Raw genomic sequence first — 24143 nt, forward strand, 5'->3', positions numbered from 1 at the left:
ATTCCCCTGGCACGCTGCGGCCCAGGCTGAGGAAGTTCCCAAGGTTGCCCGTGCTCTTTCACAACCAACAGAGGCATGGCACCTCTGAGGAAACCCATCTCATGGCACAAGCAGCAACTCTTCTGCAGCACAGCCTCCCTCGCTCCGTGTCACTCACCAGCAGAATCGCAAGCAGCACCCTTTTGGAGGAGAAATTAAAGCTCGTCCCGTTGCTGACGCTTTGAATGGCACAGCTGACTTCGGTGACACTCCGGATCAGGGCCAGCTTGAGCTCTAAGTCCTGAGGACAGCAGAGAAGAACAAGATGGCACACATGAGGAGCTGTTCAAAGGACAAAAGGCTCACACGCGCGCCAAAGAATAAGTAACCCAGGGCCAAAGCTGTCTCCAAAGCGCCACGCTGGGAAGAAACGGCATCCTCCAGAAGCCTGAACGACCTTGGCGCCGGGTCTCTGCCAGAGGGAGGAGAGTGCCCCTCGGGTCCTAGGAGGAAGTGGCCTCCCTGGAAGCAGGAAGGAGCTTTCCCCAGCTTCTCACCCAACAGAGAGTCCCTGCACTCTAGCCTAAGACAATGGGGAAGCCAGCCGGTCTGGGCTTCGACTCTCTGCCGTCTCAGACAAGTCGCCCAGGACACAAAGAACAACAGCAACGACTGAGGGATATGGACAGGGGACACAGTGACAGGTTTGAAACCAAAGGTTCGTGACTCTCATTGAGAGGGGAGCCTTCCAGACAGATACCCTGTCTCGGTAGGCTGCGGTTCAGAGGAGGGCTGGAGCTGGCTCTAGACTGAGAGCTCTAACAAAGAGCCTTCGGCGCTCCTACCTGAGAGCTGCTTCTGTACTGGCACAGGATGTTCTCCACGATGACTGTCTCCACTCGGGAACAAAGCAGCTGCTTGGGAGCGTGCAGAGCTATCCGGCTGTAGGCTAGCATTAGAGGAGCACACATCTTTGCTCTTCTCTCCTTTTGGTTCTCCTGGACAATTGGAACAGCCGTCAGGGATCAGCCCAGCCGCCTTCGATTTACCTCAGCCTTTCCCCGGGCTTCTCCCTGAGAGACTGCCTCCACACCTGTGCGAGCCTGCCCTTTCTACCCACACTTCCCAAAGCTTTTCCTCAAGCAACTCCTCAAAGCCTCTCCTACCTCTCTGGGGAAGAGAGCTGTTCTCCCTCACGCTACCTGGAGCTCTGAGGCAAAGGAGGGCTGAAGTGCAGAGCCTCCTTCGCTGACACCCCTGGGAGTCTGATCGCTGCCCATTGCCCCTTCCTCATTCCCATTTGCCAGCTGACTTGAGGTCATGCTCAACACCGTTCCCGTGGCCGTTTGGCTCTTGTTGCCACCGCTGGGCAGCTTTCACCCATGACTCAGTAAACACGCTCCTTCCCACAGGTGCCTGAAGGAGCAGAACCCCAGGGTGCAGGCTTCAGGCAGGTCTTACACAAGCAAACAGAAGGCAGACAACAAGGAAAACCGACTTCCCTTACCTCCTGGAAGTTGAGGAGCCTAGAAAATCTGCTTTTCTGCCCAGCAGCCTCAAAGTCTTGGACTGTTGTCAAGGCAAGATCAAGGTGTCTCTCAGCAGAGCACGCTAGCACAGAGATTGCTCCCTGCAACACAGTGACGAGTGAGTGGGTTTCTGCCCCCGACATTCATCCCTTGCCAGCTACGGTGGCCAAGCAGGAAATATCGCCTGAGGGAAGCAGCAGCCAAAAGCCCCAAGCCAAGCCCCACCACAAGCTGGAGTCCGGCAAGGAGCCCCAAGCTCCTCGGAGGAAGACTGGAGAAAGCAGGGAGAGGAAGAGAACGCCCACCTCTGTCTCAGAAGGTTCCCAAGAGTTGAGTCTTTCCAAATAGCTCTGCATCTGCTCTTGAACATAGGTGACGCTCTGCGAAGCTGCCAGTGCTGTCCCCACAGCCTTGTACAGGAAACTCTGAAAGAGAAGAGGCCAGCACCCCCTGCCATCGCTGCAGAAGCGGAGCACTCAGGTACTCCTCCATCTCAGAGGCAAAGAGACAGCCAAGCAGCCAAGACTGTAGAAAGAGCCCCTTCCTTAGCCCACTCCAGTGACCAGCTCTATACCGAGACTAATAAGAACAAAGCCGTTTTGGAGGGCAGGCAACAGAAAGCGGTGAGAAGAGATTGTCTTGAAAAGACCGTGTCTTCGATGGCACGCCAGTGAGAGCAGCGTCCTGTGGCTCTGCCACCACACCTCCCCGAGACGAGCAGGAGAGACAAAGTCCTAGCAGAGAACCAACCTTCTCCTTGGAAAGGTTCGGATACTTGGCCATCTGCTGAGCTAGCTCAACGTTCAGGTGCACGAGCCACGCCTGGTTCTCTATTGTCTCCAGGGATGTTCTCAGGAACTACGGGGAAAACAACAAGTGAAGCAAAGGCTGCCTCCGCTTTGCTCACGGCCTTTTGCGCCTTCCAACAGAACAAGAAGTTCTCTGCGGAGAGCTAGCACTACAGGTACTCCCTCTTCCCTCGCCGCTCCTCTAACCTGCCCCGGGCTCTTCTTGCAGCGTGGCAGCTAAGTTTCCCCTGGGCCTCAGGAAACTACAGACAAAGAGGCAGCGGCACTTTTAGGACAACAGGCCCAAGCTGAGAGAGAGCACAGGACGCTCCAAGACGCTCCAAGACACTCAGGAGGCTAAGACCCGCCCCCCACAACCCTCATTTCTTCCCTGATCTCTGCAAGCCAAAGATGGGGCTGGAACTGGAGGGAAAACTCCAAAGAGTGCGTGGGTGATCTCACGCCCTGCCTGACACCCTCAAGATGTCCCTTCTCCAGTTATGGTCATTCCTCGTGACCCAGCCATGTGGGTCAGAAAGTCAAAGCGATATTACACCCGGGAATCCCAAACGATCCTGTAGCTGCCCAGAAATGGTTTCCAACTGAAGTCTCCCTTTTCACTTCCACTCCAATCATTCCAATGCCAATGAACAGCAAAATGCATTTGGTTGGTCTTCACACTAAAGTGCCCGTTTTCTAGTTCGTAGGATTCCTCGTTGCCTATTGTCCTTTCCTCCCCACAACTTGCTTTGCTCTCTCTTTGCTTCCCTCTTCACTTCAGGCATCACAAAATAACTCGGTACCTTCAGCAGAAGGCGCTCCCATTCCGCACAGTCCAGGGAGCTCTCGTCTTTTCCTGGGAAGCAAGAAGACACAGCAGCAGGTCATCTCATTGCGGTGAGCCCCAAAGAAGCATCCCAAGGTCTCCTTTGTAACCACACATCCCAGCGACCAGCACATACCTAGCAGGTCAGAGCTAAGAGAGCCCTGTGCCACCCTCTGTGGGAGGCCTAAGGCACCAGGACATGTCTGACTCCCATTTCTTCCAAGGCCACTGAATCAACTCGGAAATACTGACCCCCTGCTTCAGAGCAGCTGCCGCAACTCTTCAGAGCACGGCGTGAGTGCAGGCTTTACCCGGAACACAGCTTTGCTGCAAAATTAGGGCCTTGCGGCTCTCGCTAGCAAGTCACCGTGAGAGGAGCTTCAGGAACGTGCCATTTCACGTGACAAAGTGCCAGAGCAGCAGCACTCAGGTGGCCAACTGAACTTTCCAGGGGCTTCTGCATCAAATCTGTGGCTCCTGTTTCCTCACAGGGAAAAATAAGGAAGCAGGAGGACTATCCAAGCAAGGACAGCGCGATGCTCCCAGAGCCTGCCATTCTGACGCAACACGCGAGGCTAAATCCCACCCGGGGACGAGCCGAGCTCAGGGCCGTTGCTTCTCTCCGCTGTCTGTTCCAGCTGCCTGGAGCTGGAAGGGGCGCGATACAAGACGGCTTTAAGACACTCGAGGGCTCCGTTCCCCTCGGTCACCCTGGGGAGCTGCCATCCTCTTCTGTCCTCTTCAAACCCATCCCCTCCCAGCAGACACCTTACCTTCAAGGTAGTGCAGCAGGCTAGGGATCTGCTCCGTCCAAGGAAGCCCCACCGCTCTGTGAATTGCTCTGTGAAGGGCCTTCAGCAATTGCAGGGCAGCAACTCCATAGCCACCTCCTTCGTAAGGAAAGCGGGCAAGCACCTGGGAGAGGGGAGGAGAGAGAGTTAGAGCTCCAGGCCTGCCAGAGGAACAGCAGCTTGCTCCAGAAAGAAGGAGAGGTCTGCTCCTGCCGTGGCAGCCAGCACCCAACAGAGTAGCTTCTCTGTTTGCACTGCCTCCCTGAGCAAGGCAGCCTCCTCGCTACTCAAGACATTCACAGTGGGAATCCCCAGGCACTCCACTACGGGCAAGACACGCTCCAGCAGACTTGCTCCTCCTTGGAGGCTGCAAACACCTGCCACGGAAACTGTCTCCCTCCTGACCTCTCCCCTTTCCCCTGGCTCAGAAAAACTCTGCTCCAGGCAGTCCCCAACTACTCACCAGGAGGCGTACCAGCAGAGCCTGCGGAGTTGGCAGTTTGGCTGGAAAGAGAGAAAAAGCTCTGTTTCAGCAGGCCAAGTCCCCCTCATCGTATTCACCCATTCGTCTCAGGCCGGCCCTCCACCACGGGACTGAAGCGGGCTGATAACATGCTGCTGATCATGTGCCTTCCCACAGCTCTTGCCATCCCTGGAAGCTCTTCCCATCCCTCAGCCTGCCCACCTGACAGAGCAGCACAGAATACACTGGAAAGGTTTCTGCTTCCTACCGCGTTCCTGGTAGCCCAGGTAGCTGGGTTCTTCCTTGTCCTCGCTCCTTCTCTCCTGTCTCTCCACTAGCGCCCCGAGGCATCGGGAGAGTGGGATCAGAGTGCCCGTGTACTGAGCTGGCACTACGTACTGGAGGAGCCTGGGCCACAAGAGCTGCCGAGAAGAATACGGCAATTCAGCGTGTCGTTCTTTCCATCCCTCCAGCGCCTGTTCTCAGAGCACTCTTCTTCGGTGGCTCTGACCCAGCCCCTCCACCTCTAACCTTCTCCAACGTCTTCCTTCATGCCTCTCCTGCCCTTTCTCTTCCCCCTCTTCTCCCTCTAGTCCACTGCCCCAATCCCCACTTGAGCCCCTCTCTTGGGTCGTAACTCACAAGGCTTCCTTTCCCCTCTCCTGTGGCATGACGTTTGGGTAGCCTCAGGCTCTGAAGAGCTTCTCAGTGGAGAGAGGCAGGGCTAGAAAGAAGTATCCTCAAGGCAAGAAGTAGCAGCAGGTGCTGCTTAGCAGGATGACTTACGGTCGTCATGCCGCTCACTGAGACATCCAGAGAGTGAAGGACTTGCAAGCACAGGCTTTGCAGCGTGCTCTCCTCCAACGCTTGCGTCTCCGAGAGGTTGCTTGTCTCCTGCAAGACAGAAGTGGGAGAACGCTCCCATCGGTTTCTGTTTCTTCAGCAGGAGGCTAGAGGCTTCAGTCGGAGACTTGACTGTGGATTGGGGAGCCCAGGACACCTGAGGGAAGGCAAGACTGGGAAGTCTTAGAGTGGGGAGGCGGGGGTCGCCAGATCCCAGGCTGCAGGAAAAGCCACGCAGCACCCAGAAGGGAAGCAGAGAGCGCCACTGCCTGCTTGGACGCTCAGCCGACTCGTGGGAATTGTGTAGCAAGCACACGAGGTGCTCAATGGCACAAGCTCTCTTGTAACGCCACCAAAGGAAATGCAAGGCACTGTGTTCTTCGGAGAGGTCGCGCTCGTTTCCTGCACTGGAAACAGAGCCTGAGTGGCCGCAGGCTGCAGCAGGAGGAGGAAGTGGCAGTTCTTTCCTGCTTTCTCCATACAAAGCTATGAGGCCTGCAAGAGCCTCCTAGCAAATGCACCAACAAGACTTCCTCCTGGAGACAAAAGGCCCAGCCAGATTTAAGAGCTTCAGCAAGGCACTCTTCTGCTGAACCATCCTACGAGGATTGCCCGCCTGAGGGTTGCGAGCTGGCAAAAGAGATTTGCCCATGCCCCCTTGGCTTTGAGAAAGCACCCAGAGCCCCAAAGCTCTTGACAGAGGACAGGACAGGCTTGGAAGGGACCGAGGACAAGGAAACAATCAGAGAGCTTTTCCAGCTTGTCCTGCTTAGCCCATGACTTCTGTCTTTTGCTGTCTTTTGCAGGAGAGAGACCCGAGGTGCATGTCCGCTTGGATGCCAACCAGCTCCTGACACCAGCGACTCGAGAGCTGCGCCTTGGGGGCCTCCACTTCCTCACGGAAGTCCATCCAGTGGAGCGGTCAACATACAAAGGGCCCAGAGCACAGTCTGAAAGGTCAAGCTCCCTTCTTACCAGTCTGCTGGTAGCCCGACTGAACTCGCTGAAAACATAGGCCACCAAACCCCACGCCGAACAGTTCTCAACACCAGAGCTGAACAGTTCCTTGATGAAAGAGAGGACCGCAGCCTTCACCTGCCAGCGAGGACGTTGCAAAGAAGGGTAACGATTAGTCCTTCCCTCAGAAAGCTCAAGGAAAGCTGCTGCCTTTCATTGACGTATGCATAAAGCCCCTACGATCTCGGGAGAGATGGCAAGGAGACAGAAGACTTCTTTGCTTCTGCTTTCACTGCCGGCCTTCACAGCCAGGCCATGTCTTGAGGCAGCGCAAGAAAGTGGCATGCCCTTTCCCCTTGACAATCTCTGCCCTGCCCATTTGCAAAGCTCCACTTAGAGCTCATCAACCACCACCCGGGACATGGGCGGAGCTGCTCACTCGGCAGGCCCAGCCACTGGCCAAGGCAATCCCCAAGGCCCCCTCCTCGCAGCAGCTCTCCTGCTACCATGACAAGGCAGGACACCTAGCCCAGGTCCAAAAGAGCAGCCTCCTGGTATTTCCTTGCCAGGCTCCACGCAGAGGAAAGCGCTTTGCCTGCCACTCACCATGGTACCACCCCTTCCCCAACCTCCTCACCTTACTCCGGTGGTCTCCAAACACAGACTCCACTGCCCTCACAACCCGGCGCATCCTGGTTCTTATCCTCGTGGCTGAAAGAAACACAGGTATGTTGCCGCACAGCCCCCTCTCCAAAACAACACCGTCAAAGTGTCCCTCTCACACACAGCCGGAAGGAAAGGAGAGGGCAAACGCCTGGCTTCAGTAGAAGCAGCAGAAGCCATGAGCAACCCCACTTCTACAGGCACAACTAGTTTACAGGGATTGCCTCACGCAGAGAGTTGGAGAAATGGGATCTCCACTGGAACGTGCTGCTGTTTGTGCTCCGAGCGTTACTGAGCTTAAAACGCCATCCCTGGGGTAGCGTGGTTGATAACTATGCCGACAGATTCAGCTGCTTCAGTACACGTCAGTACCATACAATTCGCCTGGGTAGCATAATCTTTGGAAGTACTGAATGCATTTCTGTGCCTCACCACTGCAGTGACCTTTCTCAGGTGAAACATGGACAAGAGCCTGGGCCACGTTTAGCGCGCGGCACAGACCCACAGCATTCCTCACCCTTTCTCCCCGGTGTTACTTACGGTCACAGCGAACCAAAGCTCTGAGCAGATACAGGGCCGTTGTTCTAGAAGCCTCGTTGTCAATCCCCAGTTGGGCGTACAGAAACTCCATGGTGCCGTCAGGGGAAATTCGGGCTGGAGGGAAGCAACCATGTTCTAGGTTAACCCGCAACCTCTTCACCCGTTGCGGAGGTGTGCAGGAGAGAGACAAGGACCGCACAGCCAAACTCTGTCTTCTGCTCACCTAGCAGCAGCATGCAGTAGGACAGCTCCGTTTTGTGGTCAGTGCTGTGCTCCTTGGTGCCATCTGAGAGCTGTGGGAACGAGGTACGTTCTAGCATCAGTGTGCAGAGGGGCTGAAAAGCAGCTCTCCTGTGAGGTCTTGTCTCCCCGGGGAACTCACAGGGAGACAAAGATGCTCTTCCCAAAGCACATCATTGCTTTCTCCTCACAGAGCCTGCGTCGGCTCTCCATCACCCCTCCCTCTCTCTCTCTCTAGAGCTCGACGGAGAGCCCAGAGCGATGTGTTTCTGCTCAGGCAGACAGATTCTAGATCCTGGAGTCAGAGACGAACACCTTCCTGAGTGTCTTGCCTACTGCCCTGCAACACTCCAGAGGGAGCTGGAGCCCACAGCACGCGACCTACAGACAAATCTAGGACTATGCCCCAGAGGCAGCAGGCAGCCTTTGAGTTCCGGTCAGGGGGTCTGCAGCAGCCAAGGGCGATTAGGCTCCAAGGGCTGCCTAGGATTCAAAGGCTGAACGTTAGGTCTCGGGGCTCCCGGCTCCTCCTGCTCTCTGCCTGAGAGTGGAAGTCCTTTGGGAACTCAGCTCTCCCTGCAGCCCAGGCAAAGCAGTCAGCATCAGGCCCGGAAAAGTCTGTGGGCACTTTGCTGGAGTGGGGCTCCTCAATGGCTGCCCGCACCTGACTGCAAGGTGTGAGAAAAGCCCTTGAGAGGGAAACTCTGCCCTGCCCCCCCATAGGTCTTTCTTGCCAGCCCGAGGCAGAGACCTGCCGAACCCAAGGGGAAGGGCGAGACGCTCAAGCCCCCTTACCTGGCTGTGCACAACAACACAGATGACAGAAACTGTTCCTTTTGGAAGGCAGAGCTGGAACTGTGCCACGCCTTCCAAGAAATGACTGAGACTCTACAAGAGAAAGTGCAAACAAGAGGGTGCCTTGTGACCTAGAGCAGCAGCTCACCAAGGGCAGGACAGCATACCTCCACCGGTGGCCATTTGCTTTCCTGAGAAAACAGGAAGCGTCAAACCTCCCCCTCCGTCTGCATGCACCTCTCTAGGCTTCTTCTCTTACAGGTCCCCCAGCTCTGCTAGGAACTCCCACAGCTCCCTGATCTCTGCACACACTCACTCCGACCTACACCGTGGCCGCAGAGCACCATCTTGCGGGATGCCTCACCTTGGTCACGTGAGAACTGTCCTGGACCTCTTCATATTGGCCCAGGAGCCAGGACACCTGGCTGCACACATGCTCCTGATACTCTTCTTTGTGAAGAAGGAGGCCCATCATAGCTGCCACAGCCCTGATGATGGCCTGCTTGAGCTGCACACAGGGAAGGCAGAAGACATTTGTGTGCTCCAAATGAAGCTCTGCTCTACTACGCAGCAGCCCCCAGGCACAATCTTCCCTCTTCACCACGACTGTGATTTCCCCTCTGCCTCTGGAGGACACGCTCTGGCTCGAGAAGAGAGGGGCTATCTTCCCCTCTTGCCTGCCCACAACCCTTCTGCCTCCAAGGCCACTGGCATTTGCCTGGTGCCCAGCAGGGATTCTCCAGGCCCCACCTGGCCCCGCTAGCTCATCGCGGGGTTGCCCGGCTGGAATCCAGGCACACTGTCTGTCTGTGAGCCCACAGCACTTCCATGCGCTTTAGCCACAGCAGGCTTCCAGCTCTAGACACTTTCTTGGGCAACCTGCTTCCTCCCAAAGCACTTCTCCTGACACTCCGTCATTACCCAGCAAGGCAGGTGACCTCCAGCATTACAGCTGCTGCTAAAGGGCCGCAAAGGCAGCCGTTCTTACCTCCTCCTCTTCACAGGTCAGCCAGTTGCTGATCACATAGCGGTACAACGGGTACGCTCGGTCACAAAACTGGGCTTCCCCCATCCGAGGGAAGGAGCATTTTGCCCAGTCTTGGAAGTAAAGCGTTACCCCTTTTGACCAGGTTTCCAGAACTGCAGAAAAGAAGGGCAGAAAGGTCACTGTGTCAAGTATGCAGCAGGGAGAACGTCTTGTGTTATCAGCCCGGCCCGCCCCAAGCTGCAGTGCCATGCTCATCAGTGCTCAGCTCTAGAGCCGCTTTGGATTCTGGGGCAGGTGCAAAATGTTTTAAAAAGTCTTCCGGGAAATGCCCAGCTGTCTCTGTCCTCCCTCTTCTCCTGCTTGTTCCCTCTAGCCCTTTTCCTCCTGCCAGATTTGCTGCAGGAGGCTGCGTAGTAAATTCCAAGAGCTCCGTTCCTGTCCTGGCCACAGCAGTCTCCTGAGCTTCAGACACTGTGGTGACACGGTGCAGACCGCTGAGAGCTCTAAAGGGCCTGAACTCACTAGCGGCTCAGAACCTGCTGTAAGAGCTGGGGAGAGAAGAGACTTGGGTGTTGGCCGCCGCTCACTAACTTCCCCTTCCCCCCTCTGCATGCCAATGGAGCCCTGGAACCAGGCTCTGACACTTACCGCCACAGAAAGCTTGCTTGATCCTGCTGCTGTTATCTGCTTGATTCAGCAAGGTGTGCATGGCTCCCCAGGTCACTTCCACAAAAGGGATGCACCTCAGAGCTGCAGAGAAGGGAGAGGCCAGCGCCAAAGAAAACAACCTGTCGTCAGGGTGATTCTTGGGAGGCTTTGGAGGCAAGCACTTAGCACCTCTGAAGGGCAAGGGCTGTGTGATGCCAGGCCACCTGGGACTCTATCAGAAGGGCAAGGCAGATTCCAGAGCTGCCCCAGAAAGTCACTGGTCCAGGTGGCGTGTGTGGCAGCGTGCCCTGCCAGGGTGCAAGTGTGCTGGCTGACCTCCCGCCAGGGGCATGGGAGCTGGGAAGCACTTCAGGGTGGACCTGGAAGCACAGCGGAGCAGAACGCCACGAGGCTGGGTCGCCCTGCTGTCCCATCCTTAGGGCACTTAGCTCCGGGGCTGAAGTCACCACTGCCAGCTGCTGCTGCCGGGCAGCAAAAGACATGGCAGCCACCACCTTGTAGCCCTCTCATTCCACAGCTGATTCCCTTCTCCCCCTGCTCAAGCAAACCAGCATCCAAGCCTGAAGCCAAAGGTGCAGTACCATAGCTTGTGGCAAGCTTGCTGAGGGTAGTAAAGACACACTCCTCAGGGATTTCCTCCACAGGCTTCAGGTGACTCTGGAGCTCATCCATGACATGGAGGAAGTGAGACGGGGCCAGGGACACCAGGATGTCACTCGCAGCTCTTTGCAGTTCATCCGTTGCACCCTGCGAGAAGCCATGAAGGAAAACAATGCACACGGGAAAGGCTGAGGCGGCAGGACACGTGCAACTAGCCAACAATGGCTGTATGACCTCAGCTCTTCGTTTCCATGTTGAAGGGAGCAGGCAGGCAAGTCTCATCGCTCCAGAGAGAGCCATGAGCTACCAATTTTTCCCGCCCTGGGTGACCGTCACCACTTTGACCTCTTGCGGGAGCTAGGTAGTTCAGCAGTGCCAACTTTGTCGGGCAAGGGGGGGCAGTTGGCATGGCTTGCCCTTCAGTAGTGTTGCTTCCTCCCCCTTCCCTCTGCAAGAGCAAGGCAGTAAGAAGAGGGAAGCTCCAGGAAGGCTCCAGCACCTAGCACCTAACACGCTCCACACAGGAGGCCCGAGGGGACACTTGGTGCAGCAGGAGAGGGCCTGGCACTGTGCCACAGCTCTTCCTCCATGCAGGGTAAATGCCCAGGAGCGGTCGTCCAATGGGCAGTCGTTTCGAAGCAGCTGAGTGTCCTTGCCCAGAGCCTTTCCCTTCAGGAGAGGCATGCTTGTTACAGCAGGCATGGGCCGGCTTGCCCCAGCTCCAGCCAAAGGCTCAGGGAAGCATGCTGCACGGGGCAGCTGTTGGAGGTGTTGCGCCTGCCCAAGAACGGTGCTGGCTACGGCCCTGTCCCTCAAGGAGTCAGCTCCCCTGACGAAGAGTCTTCCATAGCGGGATCTGGGAACGGTCCCAGGTTCTCAAGGCAAAGGGGAAATCTGTGGAGGCCTCTAGCTTGCCAAAAAGCTGGGCTCTAGCTTCAAAGAGAACAAGCTTACCTGCCCCACTCTCATGTCCCTTGAAGCCAGTGTTATTAACTGCCTTAGGAGAGTACTCTCCAAACAGGTGCCATCTTCCTGCAGGACTCTCGCCAGGGTCCGGTAAGTTTCTACTCTGTTACCCTGAGGACAAGCCAGAAAATGGAACTTTTGAACTTCTTGCTCCTTGACGTCCACGGAGTCTTAGAGCTCTGCGCACTTGTCCCACGCAGCCTGCAAAATGGCATCAGGCCGACAGCTCCGTTTCGAGGCTGCAGTCTTAGAAAGCAGCTGAGTGAACAGCTCCCCTGGGAAGGGTTTCCCCAAAGGGAGGCTGCACCGATTGCTGTGGTAGAGGATGTTCTCGAGTTCCGAACTCAGTGCAGGTCTCCTGACGACTGGCAAAACTAGCATTTCTGTGATGCGGTGTTTGCCAGCGAGCACGTTTCCCACTCGGCAAGAGCACGTGCCACGGCACCGGATGGGAGGCAGGCACACTGGGCATCAAAGCGCTAGAATGCAGGTGGGAGCCACAAAAGTGCCACCGCCTTACCTCGTTCTCCTGCAGCTGGCGCAGCAGGGAGGCCACAGAGGCAGCCAAGGTGCTGATGGCTGCAGGGAGGGACTCTGTCCCCCTGCCTCCATCCTCAGGCGCCTGAGGTCTCACCCGGGAAGATGCTTTAGACAAGCAACCTGGAAGGAAAGAAGCCAAGGATTACGTGCCCTCAGGTGCTAGCAACAGTGTGAGGGTGACAGGGCTCGCCAGCCTTCGGAGAAATTGCTGCCCTCAGTAGTGGCAGCGAGAGGCCAGCTGGCTTGGAGCTGGTGCCTCTGTTGCCCAGCCAGGGGTGGGTGTACTGGAGCCACCGGAGTCGGGCGGGCAGGCCCGACGCCTGGGGAGACAGCATCAAAGTTGTGTGCAGCACGCTGTGGAGCCGCCCAGCAGAGAAGTGGCTCTGCGCTGGTTGCTTCCTTTTGCATCTCTCGGGGGGATTTTGTGGATGAGCTCCTTGGCTGAGAAGTTCGCAGGAGCAGGAGGCAGATCAAGAGCAGGCAATTAGAAAATGAGCAGAGGAGAGTGCTGAAAGTGAGGAGGCCTGCAGAGCTGACACAGAGAACTGAGGAGCGGCCCTTACCCCCGAAGAACAGGAATCTCTTCATCTCGGAAGTAATTCCCAACCAGGCAACAACGCTCTCTCCAACTACCTCCTTGCAGGTGGAGGAGCAAGCCACTAAAGAGCCCAGCTGCACGACCGCGGGACAGCGGAGCCAAGGCTACTGTGACACCCAGGGGTCCTGCGCATACCTCACAAAGGTCTCCTGACCGCTGAGGGCGTGTGTCTCATGCAGTCATTTCCTTTCTATGGATAGCTGCATACATGGCAGTAGGCAAGGCAGGGGCTACATTCTTTCCTAAGGAAGCCAAATATCCCCATCTCTCTCAGTCACTCATACTTGGATTTCACTGCTGGAATGGTTAGGAGATGGACTTTATTTGACTATCTGCTCACAACTTCTTTACTGTTTAGGATGAGAAGCAATGTCACAAACTGAAACACAGAAAGTTCTGTCTGAACATAAGGAAAAACTTTTTTGTGGTGAGGGTGACAGAACACTGGAGCAGGTTGCCCAGAGAGGTTGTGGAGTCTCCATCCTTGGAGATATTCCAGAGCCATCTGGATAGGGTCCTGGGCAAGATGCTCTAGGTGACCCTACTTAAGCAGGGGATTGGACTAGATGATCTGCAGCTGTCCCTTCCAACCTCAACCCTTCTGTGATTCATACTAACCCTGAGGAGGCACCAGGTTTGTGTTGCTCACAAGAAGCTTTGCATCCTAAGGAGGCAAAACACTGAGCTGAGGGGTAGAGGTACAGTGAAGGTTTAGGCAGAATATCAAAATAAGAATAGAAGAATAGGGCTCTGCCTCATTGTTTTTAGCCTCAGGAAACTCATATTTAAAAGAAGCAGCTTGATCACTAGCTTTCTCTACAAAAATATGTGAAAGCCATTTCATTCAAACTAAATGTCCCAACAACATAGCAGAAGGGATCAGATGCCTTAGATCCTCCAAGAAGCCAAAACTCTCTGGTTTACTTGCAGCACAAATCCCATATGGTCTAATTCACAAGGAACCCAAACTAAACTCTTCCTGGGATTTTATAACTATTTGAGTTTTTTTTTTGTTTTTTTTTTTGCTGATTACTCAGTGAGACTATCATCTGTGAAAGGTCACGGCAATCGATGGAGATGTTTTGCCTTATAGCCCTGCTGTTGTTGCTTCCTCACATCCTGAGCGCATGTTAATCAGCAGTCCCTTTGGCTGGGCACATTTCAGGCACAGACAGGTTTGCTCCACAAACGCAGAGAATTGTGGATGTGGACATATCCCAGTCCAGATATGGACAGACTGGCATGGATAGACTGTCTTTTCCTAGTGCAATACCTCATTTATAGTATGTTTTTATTACATCCTCACTTTCATGAGAAACATACATATTTTTAGATGGCAAGCACTCTGGAGCCAGAACCTACTTTTTCTTCTATTTGTAGCGCCCCAGGGCCAACAGAGTCCTAGTTCCTTCCTGGGGCAACAGTAGACAGTACCATGAGGTAAACAACAAAATCCAGCCCGAACACGCTGCAGTGCTGACACACCGGTCCGATCAGCGCAGCCACCACCGCTGCTTCGGTTAGTAACGCCTCCAAAATGCTCCCCCTCCATCCTGAAATTTTCACTTGCTAACTTGATTTACTGGTGTTGGGCCTGCTGCTGATTTTTCCTTGCCGAGCGGCTTCTTAAGCCACCCCTCCCTTTTTTTCTCTCCTGTTTAATTTTGCCCAACTCCCTCAGATCCAAGAGGCTGAAAACCCTGCGGAGGCTGTTTAGCCCTGACGCTGGAGGCGAAGGCTGCGCCCCGGGTAGGAGGAGAGCAGCCTGGAGGCACAGAGCCCTGTATGAAGGCACCTCTGCCAAGCGTGATGTGGGGATAAACCCATCCCCGGGGGAGTTAAGCCTGGAGGGGGAGGATTTAAAGGCTCCTGTGAGGGTTTTGGGGGGGATCTTGGCGGGGTGGGAGGTGGCTTTCCTCCAGCTGCAGCTCCCGGGCGCTGCCGCCAGGGGGAGCCGCTGCCGCCGGGAACGCGCCGCGCGGCGGGATGGGTTGGGGGGGGAGGGGAACGCCTGTTGCCGTGGCGACCGGCGACCGTTGGCGTCGCGGCGGCGCCAAGGCGGGAAGGGCGCGCGCTGGGCCCTGACTGAGGGACCGCCGCCCGGGGAGGGAGGGGGGCGGCCGGGGCTGGGGGAGGCCGCAGCGCGCTGAGGTGATTGTTTATGGGAATCGGGAGAGCGGAGGTCAGCGGGAGTGCGTTGTTTGGGGCGCGGGGCACGAGTGCTGGTGAGGGTGGCGCTGGTGATGGTGGCAGAGCTAATGCGAGCGGTGCGGAGGCGGGGGGAGGGAGGGGGGTCACCGTGATGAGCGTCTGGAGAGGCGCAGGGCTTGGGCTGCAGCGCACGGGGTCGGCTTAGGTCTGCTGAGGAGTAACGGCGGCGTAATTATTGGTTGAGAAAGGGCTGCTAACGACCGTATGGCTCTGTCGAGAGTTACGCCTCTTGATTTGTTTGTATGGGAGAAGGTAAATAAACCTTGCTCCCTGCAAGTGGTTTGCTGCTGGGTTAAAATCTGCAGTCAGTTCTCACCCCCCCCCCCCCCACCATACTTCCTTCTCTCTCATACGTGTGTATTTTCTGCGGTTTGCAGGATCCAGCAAATCTGTTCTTGCAGTATGTTCTCTACCTTGGTCTGCAGCTTGGAGGTTTGCTTTGCTGCTCCCAGCATAGGAAGGGTTTCATAAATATGTCGCTGGAGCTCATCTTGGGCTTGAGTTTCAAAAAACCCAATCATTTGCAGAATACTGATGCTCAAAATGTTCAGTTTGTATCCAGTTTTAAGCAGGGGATTAGATTATCCATTGAGTGGAAGTCCAGAGATCATGAAAAAGAGTTAGGGATTGCTGCAGTGATTTGCTGTTTCCAAGGAAAATCAGCAAAATATATGCTCAAATGAAAGTGGAATCAATACCACCTCAGTTAATTCTGCAAAATCTATCATGCAGTCTTGCATTTGGGCTGGAAATTTCAAAGGGTTGTTAAATACGTAGCTCCTTTTCTCAGTGAGGTTTTTTTTTTTACTTAATTAATCTTTTTTTAAAATCTCAATCTTACAACATTCAAATGTTTACAGTTTTTAAAATGTTTGTCCAAAATACTATATTTAATAAATTGAAACTAAACTTATATTGGTATCTGTAAAGGTTATGTGGCCATATTAAGGAATTATATATTTTCAAATTCAAAGGCTTTCTTTTTGGATGATAAATGTCAATGAGTTTTACTGCTGCTACATGGTGATGCTGTGACACAGGCATGACTGTAATGAAGTTCAGCAGTAGAAACTTTTTACTCATAGCAACCATGAAAACATTGATCTGGAACATTTCAGAAGTTCAAGATATTGCTAGTGAGATTCAGAATTTTCTAGTTCTTTATGAATGGAGTTAGCTGTAGCTGAGATTTAAATAGTTAGGTGGTGCGAAGATTGAGTGACAGCTCTAAAATATAGTTCCTGTGAGTGTGAATGTGTCTTCAGCAGCAGAACGGACAAAATCTGTCTGAGCAAGTAGGTTTCCAAAACAGAGGGAGTAAAAATTCGTTTGGATAAAAATTATGAATAAGCTACTCAAAAGTGTAAGGAGCTGCGTAGGTACCTAGATCCCAGAATTATGTTTACCCTTTCTTTCACTCATCTTGTAGAGCTACCAGTCATTGGGCATTCCTTTTGAATGGCTTTCTGCTGTATACCCTTGATCAGACTGCCATCTCTTAGCGCTCTCACTTGTTTCATCAGCAGACGTCAACTACTCATCTAGGGTACATGGATGAACAGGAAGTCATTTTGTACACAGCTGACATTGCCTTGTTTCAGGGAATGGTGAATGCAGTGAGAAAGCAGGCACAAGTGTATGGATTAGCTTGCATCTGTGGTTAGTTGGTTTACCTTCATTCCCTTGATTTTATATTGATTCAACAGGCTTGCTTTGTTGCTTTCCATAACAGCTTTTATTTCCAAGTGCCCATTTTAATAGGAAAAGCATCTAGCCTGCTGCATTTTGTTACAGAGCAAATTTGTAGCAATCATAGCTAGCAGTATGATAATTGTGAAAATTCAGAATTTGAACAGCAGTTTAAACAAGGCAGTTTTATGTGAAAACAGGTTATATACAGTGTTTCTACTCATTGAGTAATAAAACCTCCTGTGTTAAATCAGCTAATCTGGATTTGATGTTTGATTATCTGACTACTAAAAGGGACTTTTTTATTTTATATAATATATGCTAACAGTTTCATTACATTCATTGTCAGTTGAATTCTGAGGTTGGTAGTTGTAACAGTGTGCCCAGGGAATACTGCTGACATGCATATCCCTTCAGAGAGTGGTTTTGTTCTAGCTCTGACAATGAAAACTGATATCAGAGTTGCAGTGAATGGCGAATATTCATAGTTCAAGGAGAATAGAAGGAGGGGGAAAGAGATGCATATTAACAAGTGGACTGGCTAAAACAAGCCAAAGAAACAGAGACAAAGGACTAGTAAAGCAACAAGAGCTTGTTTGATTCGTGAGAATGTGAAATACAAACCCACCCACCCATTGCAAAGAAATCCAATAAGTAACTAGGGATAGAGGCTGCCTGTTCATGAACACATAACTATTCAGGACAGCATTTCAGGATATGCCAAAAGCATGTGCCCAAGTGCTGCCCTGGGCAGGAGTGTTGTTGTCAATAAAACATCTTGTTTTGTTTATTTCAGAACGGTTTAGAATTTGTCACAAGTGACAAAGACTGGTGAGCATATGAGGATCGTTCATTTCACTTGTTTTTTCTTCTTTTCTGCTTACCCTCCTCTCCATTTAGATCTAACTTCCAGAAGAAGTACAACATAAAGCATGGAAGAGAAGAAGAAAGAGGAGAAAACAGAAGAGGATCTTACAGAACCTAGCTCAGCTTTTTTCGAATCCGTACTAGAATTTGAGTAGGTTTACTGTTTTTAACTTTTCACTCATATAGAATAGATTTCATAGGTAAAGCAGACAGAAAAATGAACTTAACCAGTTTAGGTCCTGTGGCAATTGTTTACTATTCTTTCGTGTTCTTGTTTTGGCTTTCCAAGCCTATTTCAGAAATAAAGACTTTTCAAACTATTTTACCTATGATAACGCATTTACGCGGGTCAGAAATATTTTTTTGTGTTTTTAGGTTGTAACTTAGGGAAATGAGTTTTATAAAAACCAAAACTTTTTTATTTATTAGTAACAGCTGTTTCATCAATGTGCCCTGAAGGAGCAAGTTCATATTCAATCATACTTTCCAGGATTTCTTAGTTGTCATACAGGTAGGTAGTCACTAGCCAGAACTTCAAGATTGAGAGTTCTCTTTGGTGCAGCTGAGAATGGAGTACACAGGAAATTGTCATGTGCAGTAGACCTCAGACTGCAGTGTGTCATTCTGACCTTAAGGAGGTAGCAGAGCTTCTGGGCTGCCTCAGGTTCTCCGAAAAACCTCTAAAAGGCTTATCGCTAGAGGGAATCGCCAAAAGAGAGGGAATCATCCTTTTTCAATCCCACATCATGTATGAAAAGTTCTCAGTTGGCAGCTTACAGTTACGGTGGAAAAACAACCCCACTAAGATCAGTATCTGACACACTGTCTTTTCACACTGCTCTCAGAGTGCACCTCTACGTATATCCAAGTTATATTCTTATTTTGCTCTGCCTGAAACAAGAACTATGAACAAATTTGAAAAGCATGTTTAAAATTATCTTGGAGAGAGCTTTTTTCAGGAGCAGCCAATCTCTGCTTTCTGTTCTTTACCTCCGTTGATCCAGAGCGAGCATGATCAGCCATGACACTGGTATAACAGGATCTCCCATGGACCTTGCTACTTCTCAGAGTCCCATCCCCAAAAGAAATCACGTAGAAATGATTTTCCAAATAGTAGTTATCAGCATTTCTCCCATGTGCTCTCTCTAGATTTATATTCCAAATGGTATTCAAGCTAGTGTTTGTATCTGTCAATACTTCAGGTCGGTAAGAATCATTAACAAAGTCTGGAAATAGAAACACAAAGTCCTTAACAATCAGAATAATTTTGCTTCATCTGATGAGCTGGTTTCCTAGATGAGATTGTCAGACTTTCACCTTAATAATGTATTTAACTCTGCATAATCAGAGCATTGCTGGTCTGCATATAAATCGATGTAATTTGAGAGCGAGTTGAAGAGTTTATTATCAAGAGATTGTAGGTACATCTAGCCAGAATCATGTTATTTCTATCCACATGCAGATGGTAAGTTTCTAATAAGCAACTCCTAACCATGCAATTCCCCTGCTGCATACATTGTTTAGTTGTTGTAAGTGGATAGGATTCCTTTCCTGGCTTATCTGTCTCTAAGACAGTAAGTCCTGCTCTCCTTTTTCCTCTAATTGTAGTCAGGGCTGCCATGAAGTCAACTCAAAATGTATAGTCACTATATATTGTTAAAAATTGTAGGCTTTGTGAAATCAGAAGCATAGCTGAGCAAAGCTCTGTTCACAGCTTCTAACGGAGGATGTAGCCAGTCAGTGCCAGGATTGTCTCCATATCCAGTGCACGTATCCAAGTGATGAATGATGAAATTGTGGACCCAAAATGGGGGCCTTGCTCACATAATGGTAACTGTAACCCTAAATTACTACCTTCCATTGCTGTTAAAAATTACAATTTTAGAGACGGCCACAGAGTAAATCTCATTGCAGACTGCTGACGCTGGGAGGAAAAAATGGATTTTAACCAACCTTTTTGATTTTGAAAATAATGGAGGGAAAATTCAAATCAAAAGCTACATGAAAATCAAGTAGAGAAAAAGAAAGTAAGAGGGGCATAGTCCAAGAAGTTATAAAATAGTCTAATTTATTTGATATCCAATCTCTTAGGAAGATGATTGAAAGGAGAAAAATAACATTTTTTACTCTGAGACTTTTATCAAAGAGATGAAATTTGAAAAGGGAAAAGTCTCAGCACATCCAATATTCAACAACTATCATCAACATTTAAGGAGCAATGAGTACTAGCTCAGTGTAGGAACAAACAGCAAGGCAAGGGACATATAGTTACCACATACAGTTCTAGTGACCTCTATAGAAGTGTGCTGGGTTGATGTGGGATTTTCTGTTTTATTTTATAAAGAACAGAGTACGGATTTCCACAATGAAACAGACCAGATTCAGCTGAATTATATCACAGATAAACGTCATCGAAAAAGTAAACAACCAATGAAAAATATCGCTCTTTGCTAGGAAATAATAAAATGTACTACTGGTTTGAGGAAAAAATACAATTTTGGGGTAAAAGTATTGTTATGCATATTCCAATATCCAGACAAATGACTCATTTGTCAGAAAAGTTTTCCACTGAAATGTGTGCTGTACTGACAAAGGATAAGTAATTTCTAGAACAACAGTAGGTGGAAAGAGAAGAAAAAATACTACTTTATCTCTTTCTCTATCTTTCTCTCTTTTTTTTCTCTCTCTCTCATTCTTCACCTCTGTAAATCTATAAGCTCTCAGTTCCACTTTCCTTTTTGGAAAAAAAAAGCATAATAATACAAGTGAAGTTGTTTTTCACACTTACCTTTAGGATTTATCAAGTATATAATATTTATTTAACTTCCATTCCTGCTTTTCCTCCTGTACATTGAAGAGAGGTTGCTCTCTGTAGTGAGTTAACTATTTTGCATTTCTGGTACAATTTTCTATTTCAGGACTAGGTACGAACAAGACTTACCTTGCCATAACAGCCATAGATGACTGACAAAACTCTCTTGGTACTGGGGTGGAGCGTAGTTTCTGTATGATGAAATATTGCATCTAGTATACATAGCTGAGAAAAGTAGTATCAAAGAAATCATCAGTCTAGCTGTTTTGTAGATTTTTGAATCTGACAAATACCATAGAAAAATCATCTAAAGAGGAAAGGTCCAGCATACTGCACAAAAATAGTGTATATTTATTCTACTCTCATATATTTTGATATTAACAAGATGATAGATATATTCTGCCAGTTAATGGAAAATCTTATAATAGCAGAAATGAAGATCAGCATCAGTATTCAAAATCCAAAGATTGATTAAAGTGGCAGGTAATTTAAGAGGTTACAACATATGGCAAAGCTATCACCTCTGCCTAGTAAGTAATACATTTTTGCTGTAGCCATCACCTTCCTACTTCCAGTATAGCCTTTCTAACTGATATCCTTAATAGAAGACCAGAAGAATACCTTGGAGCACAGTGGCCGCAGAGGATACAGCATTAGTAACCTGTAATTTACGTGACTAAACCCCTTAAATCCAAACTTAGCCAGGAAAAAAAAAAACTGGCAATATCAAAACAACGTAATATGAAAGGGAAGGTCAAAATGAAAAAAAGGAACAATAGCTGTTGAACCAGTAAAAGACATGGTGATAATTGCAATACTTGTCTCTATCGTTCTTTATGGTGAATGAATTCCAGGAAGAGATATGAGAAAGATTATATATGATTTTGGAAATAGGCATCATTTGCAGTCCAACATACTGGTTCTAGAAGCGAGATCTATGTTCACTGGAAAAAAATATTTCTTTTACAGCTGCTGCAAAGAGGATAACAAGTAGTCTATGAGAACTGTGAAAGCTGTGGGCTAGTTCATTGGCTTAAATGTATAAATATACATAGAGCAAGCTACTGAGCTGCAGTCCCTGTTTCCCTTAAAACTTCTTGAAGGCTAACAAGTTCTTGGTGAATAGTTTTTAAAGCTCACTAAACCAAATTTTCAGAAGAACTGAATCCCATTAAGTATTCCGATTGGGATTTATCTGATCTATGTCTGAGTGACTTGCCGAGGTTTCCTTTATAGTGAGTGATGAGAAATAAATATTTCTGAAGCACAAATCATCTCCTAAAAGACGCTGCTAAAATAGGTCAGCTAAACCACAGCTAGAAAGGAGAAAAACTGCTCGTTTCTCTCTGTTAGCTACAAAGAAATCATGGGGCAACTGGTTTAGATGCACATGGATACATTGCCGATGCTTTGGAGTAAGAGATTAATTGAAGTGATTAAGACCTTCATAGTTCAGAGTGGAACGCTGTTCAAAATGGGGCCATCCAACAGGAGGAGGTAGGTTCCTTATACCTGAAAATTTGTTCCTATGTTCAAATTATAAAATATGCTGCTAGATACTGGGCATGTGACATTGTAATGCAGTAGCATGCAAAGTGCTGTGCTGTTACCTTTGTTAATATGAATTTGTTAATACATTTCCTTCCTCCTTTTCTTGTAAAAAGATAAAAAATACTGTGATAAAGGATGCAGTTCAGTATGCCAGTGCAGCCGAGAAACCCATGAAATTCAGATATTTTGGAAAGTTATGTGGCCATCCCTAGCCACAAACAGAGGAGGAATATGTTTGGGAGGGGAGAAACAGAAAGCCTGTGGATGCTTTATATCCTTTCCCACCTCCAAAAGCAGTAAAGGCGACTTTCCTAAGAGTAAGTAAGAATGGATCAAAGCATTGAGTATGGCCATTGTGTGTCATCGTGTGGTCTGGGGGAAATGGCAGGGTTAACGTCAGGCAGAACTATTCAATGATTCCTTCCCAGAGCACTGCAAACCGTTTGGGGGTGCTTCAGTGCAATCCTTCAAGAGAGAATGCATGATTTGCAGGTGTCTCAGCTGGATTCTGCAAGGACCAAATGGTACCTACTGGTGGGACATTTAAGAAAACTGCAGATCAGACATTTATGGAGTTTCCCACCTCCCACTTTAAAGTCTGCTTGCTGGTTGCATGTCTCATGCTTGCACAGTCATAATTAGGAAACCTAGATTCCTTCCTCACCTTTACTATTCTCTCTCTCTCTTTCTCTCTCTCTCTCTCACAATCTATACTGACTTGGGAAGCTGAATGCCAGTTCAGTCTTGAGTTAGAAGAAGTGAAATGGCTCAAGGCTGAAGAGGCAATGCTGGAGTTCCAGCTAATGGTCCCTTTCCTAGTGTAATTTATCTGCCAGTGGAGCTATTTATTTTGTTACAGACTCTAACCATGCAGAAATAAAATAATCAGGGAATCTTTTTCTCAGTATGAGATGAGACCTAAACTAACATGAAGGTCCAGCAGTATCTGGTAAATAATTTCTTAAGTGCAGTAAGAAGACAGCAAGACAGCAGCATCTACCCAATTAGTGAAGCAATATGAAATGGAAGACAGAAAAACATTGAGCAGTATTTATGCTTAATCTAGTTTAAATAAATTCGTCTTTCTTCTATTTTTGCAACATCTTACTTTACTCTTTCCCCGTAGAATTCAGATAAAAGAAGAAACAATTGATCAAGTTTTGACTGATTTGAAACAAGTGGAAGAAAAGAACAAAGAATATCATGAAAGAGTAAGTTACCATACATCTTTCTCCCACCACATTTTATACGTGATTTTTTAACTCACAAAATTATATTTGATTTTTTCAGTCCAGAGACTGTAACTGTAGTTATCGCTGTGAATCCCTTGAAGTCAATGGAACTAGAGTTAGCGAATCGCTTTATGTTCTTAAAAGTTAAAATGGTATCTAAATTACAGGTAGTACCTACATAAAGTATAACTCTATTCTAAATGTGACCATGTGAAACGGAGCAGCAGAGGTAGAATGGTGCAGAATGGCCAAAGGAGCAAGTTAAAGTGAGTTCAGTGACGGTGATTTCCAATGCACATGAGATCCTCAGTAACTGCCTATATATCTACTCTTACCCTGCAGCGAACATAGGCCAGCTAGCCCACCTTTCCACTAGGTAACTTTATTGCAGTTTGTCCAGATGTACATAGCCTTTTCAAAGAATCCTGCAAACGTTCCTCAAGAAAGTCAAGTATACGCTTTCAGCACAGAAATGTATAAAAAATATTGTCTCATTGTTGTCAGTAGTGTTAACAGATATAGCCAAGTACTGAGATCTGCTAACTAAAAAGGACTTCTTTGATTCACTTCTGAGGTAATGGAATTGCACAGGTACCTATGAGGTCTTAGCTGTTCTTGCAAACTTAAGTTATAATGAAAACTGAACAAAGAATAAAGAGCTTTGCACTTTCTAGGCTTGTCTAGCCCCAGTTTTTAGCTCTGCTTGATGGAAGGTCACTTTCTTGTGGATTTGTTATTAGGAGTCATTTTTAAAGCAAGGTTATGTAATTACTGATCACACTAGAGTGAATGGCTTAAAGAGCCATTTAAGGTGGCATCTGAGGACTGAGAGCAGTGAATTTTGACTGTGGATACATATGCCGTCACATACGAAACGAAATTAATCAAAATCTCTGAAAAATCCTTAAACTGTATTATGTTGATCAAACAATTCTGCAGGTTGCTCTTCCCACAGCAATGAAACAGTGAAACAAACAGCATCTCTCTGCCCTTCCCATGCCTGATG

At 49.1% G+C, this 24143-nt stretch overlaps 1 protein-coding gene across 1 annotated transcript in view; it reads left to right on the top strand.

Moving 5' to 3' along the window:
* The first annotated feature begins 14454 nt into the window (after window positions 1-14454).
* The window catches only part of CCDC83 (coiled-coil domain containing 83), a 29973-nt gene continuing 20284 nt past the window's right edge, over window positions 14455-24143 (top strand). The window contains exons 1-3 of the mRNA XM_068930640.1: window positions 14455-14558; window positions 17576-17693; window positions 23032-23116. Coding sequence (XP_068786741.1) covers window positions 17608-17693; window positions 23032-23116 — 171 coding nt within the window. The 5' untranslated portion in view covers window positions 14455-14558; window positions 17576-17607. The remainder of the gene's footprint in view (window positions 14559-17575; window positions 17694-23031; window positions 23117-24143) is intronic.

The sequence above is a fragment of the Struthio camelus genome, chromosome 1 (assembly GCF_040807025.1).
Source record: "Struthio camelus isolate bStrCam1 chromosome 1, bStrCam1.hap1, whole genome shotgun sequence".
NCBI lineage: Eukaryota > Metazoa > Chordata > Aves > Struthioniformes > Struthionidae > Struthio > Struthio camelus.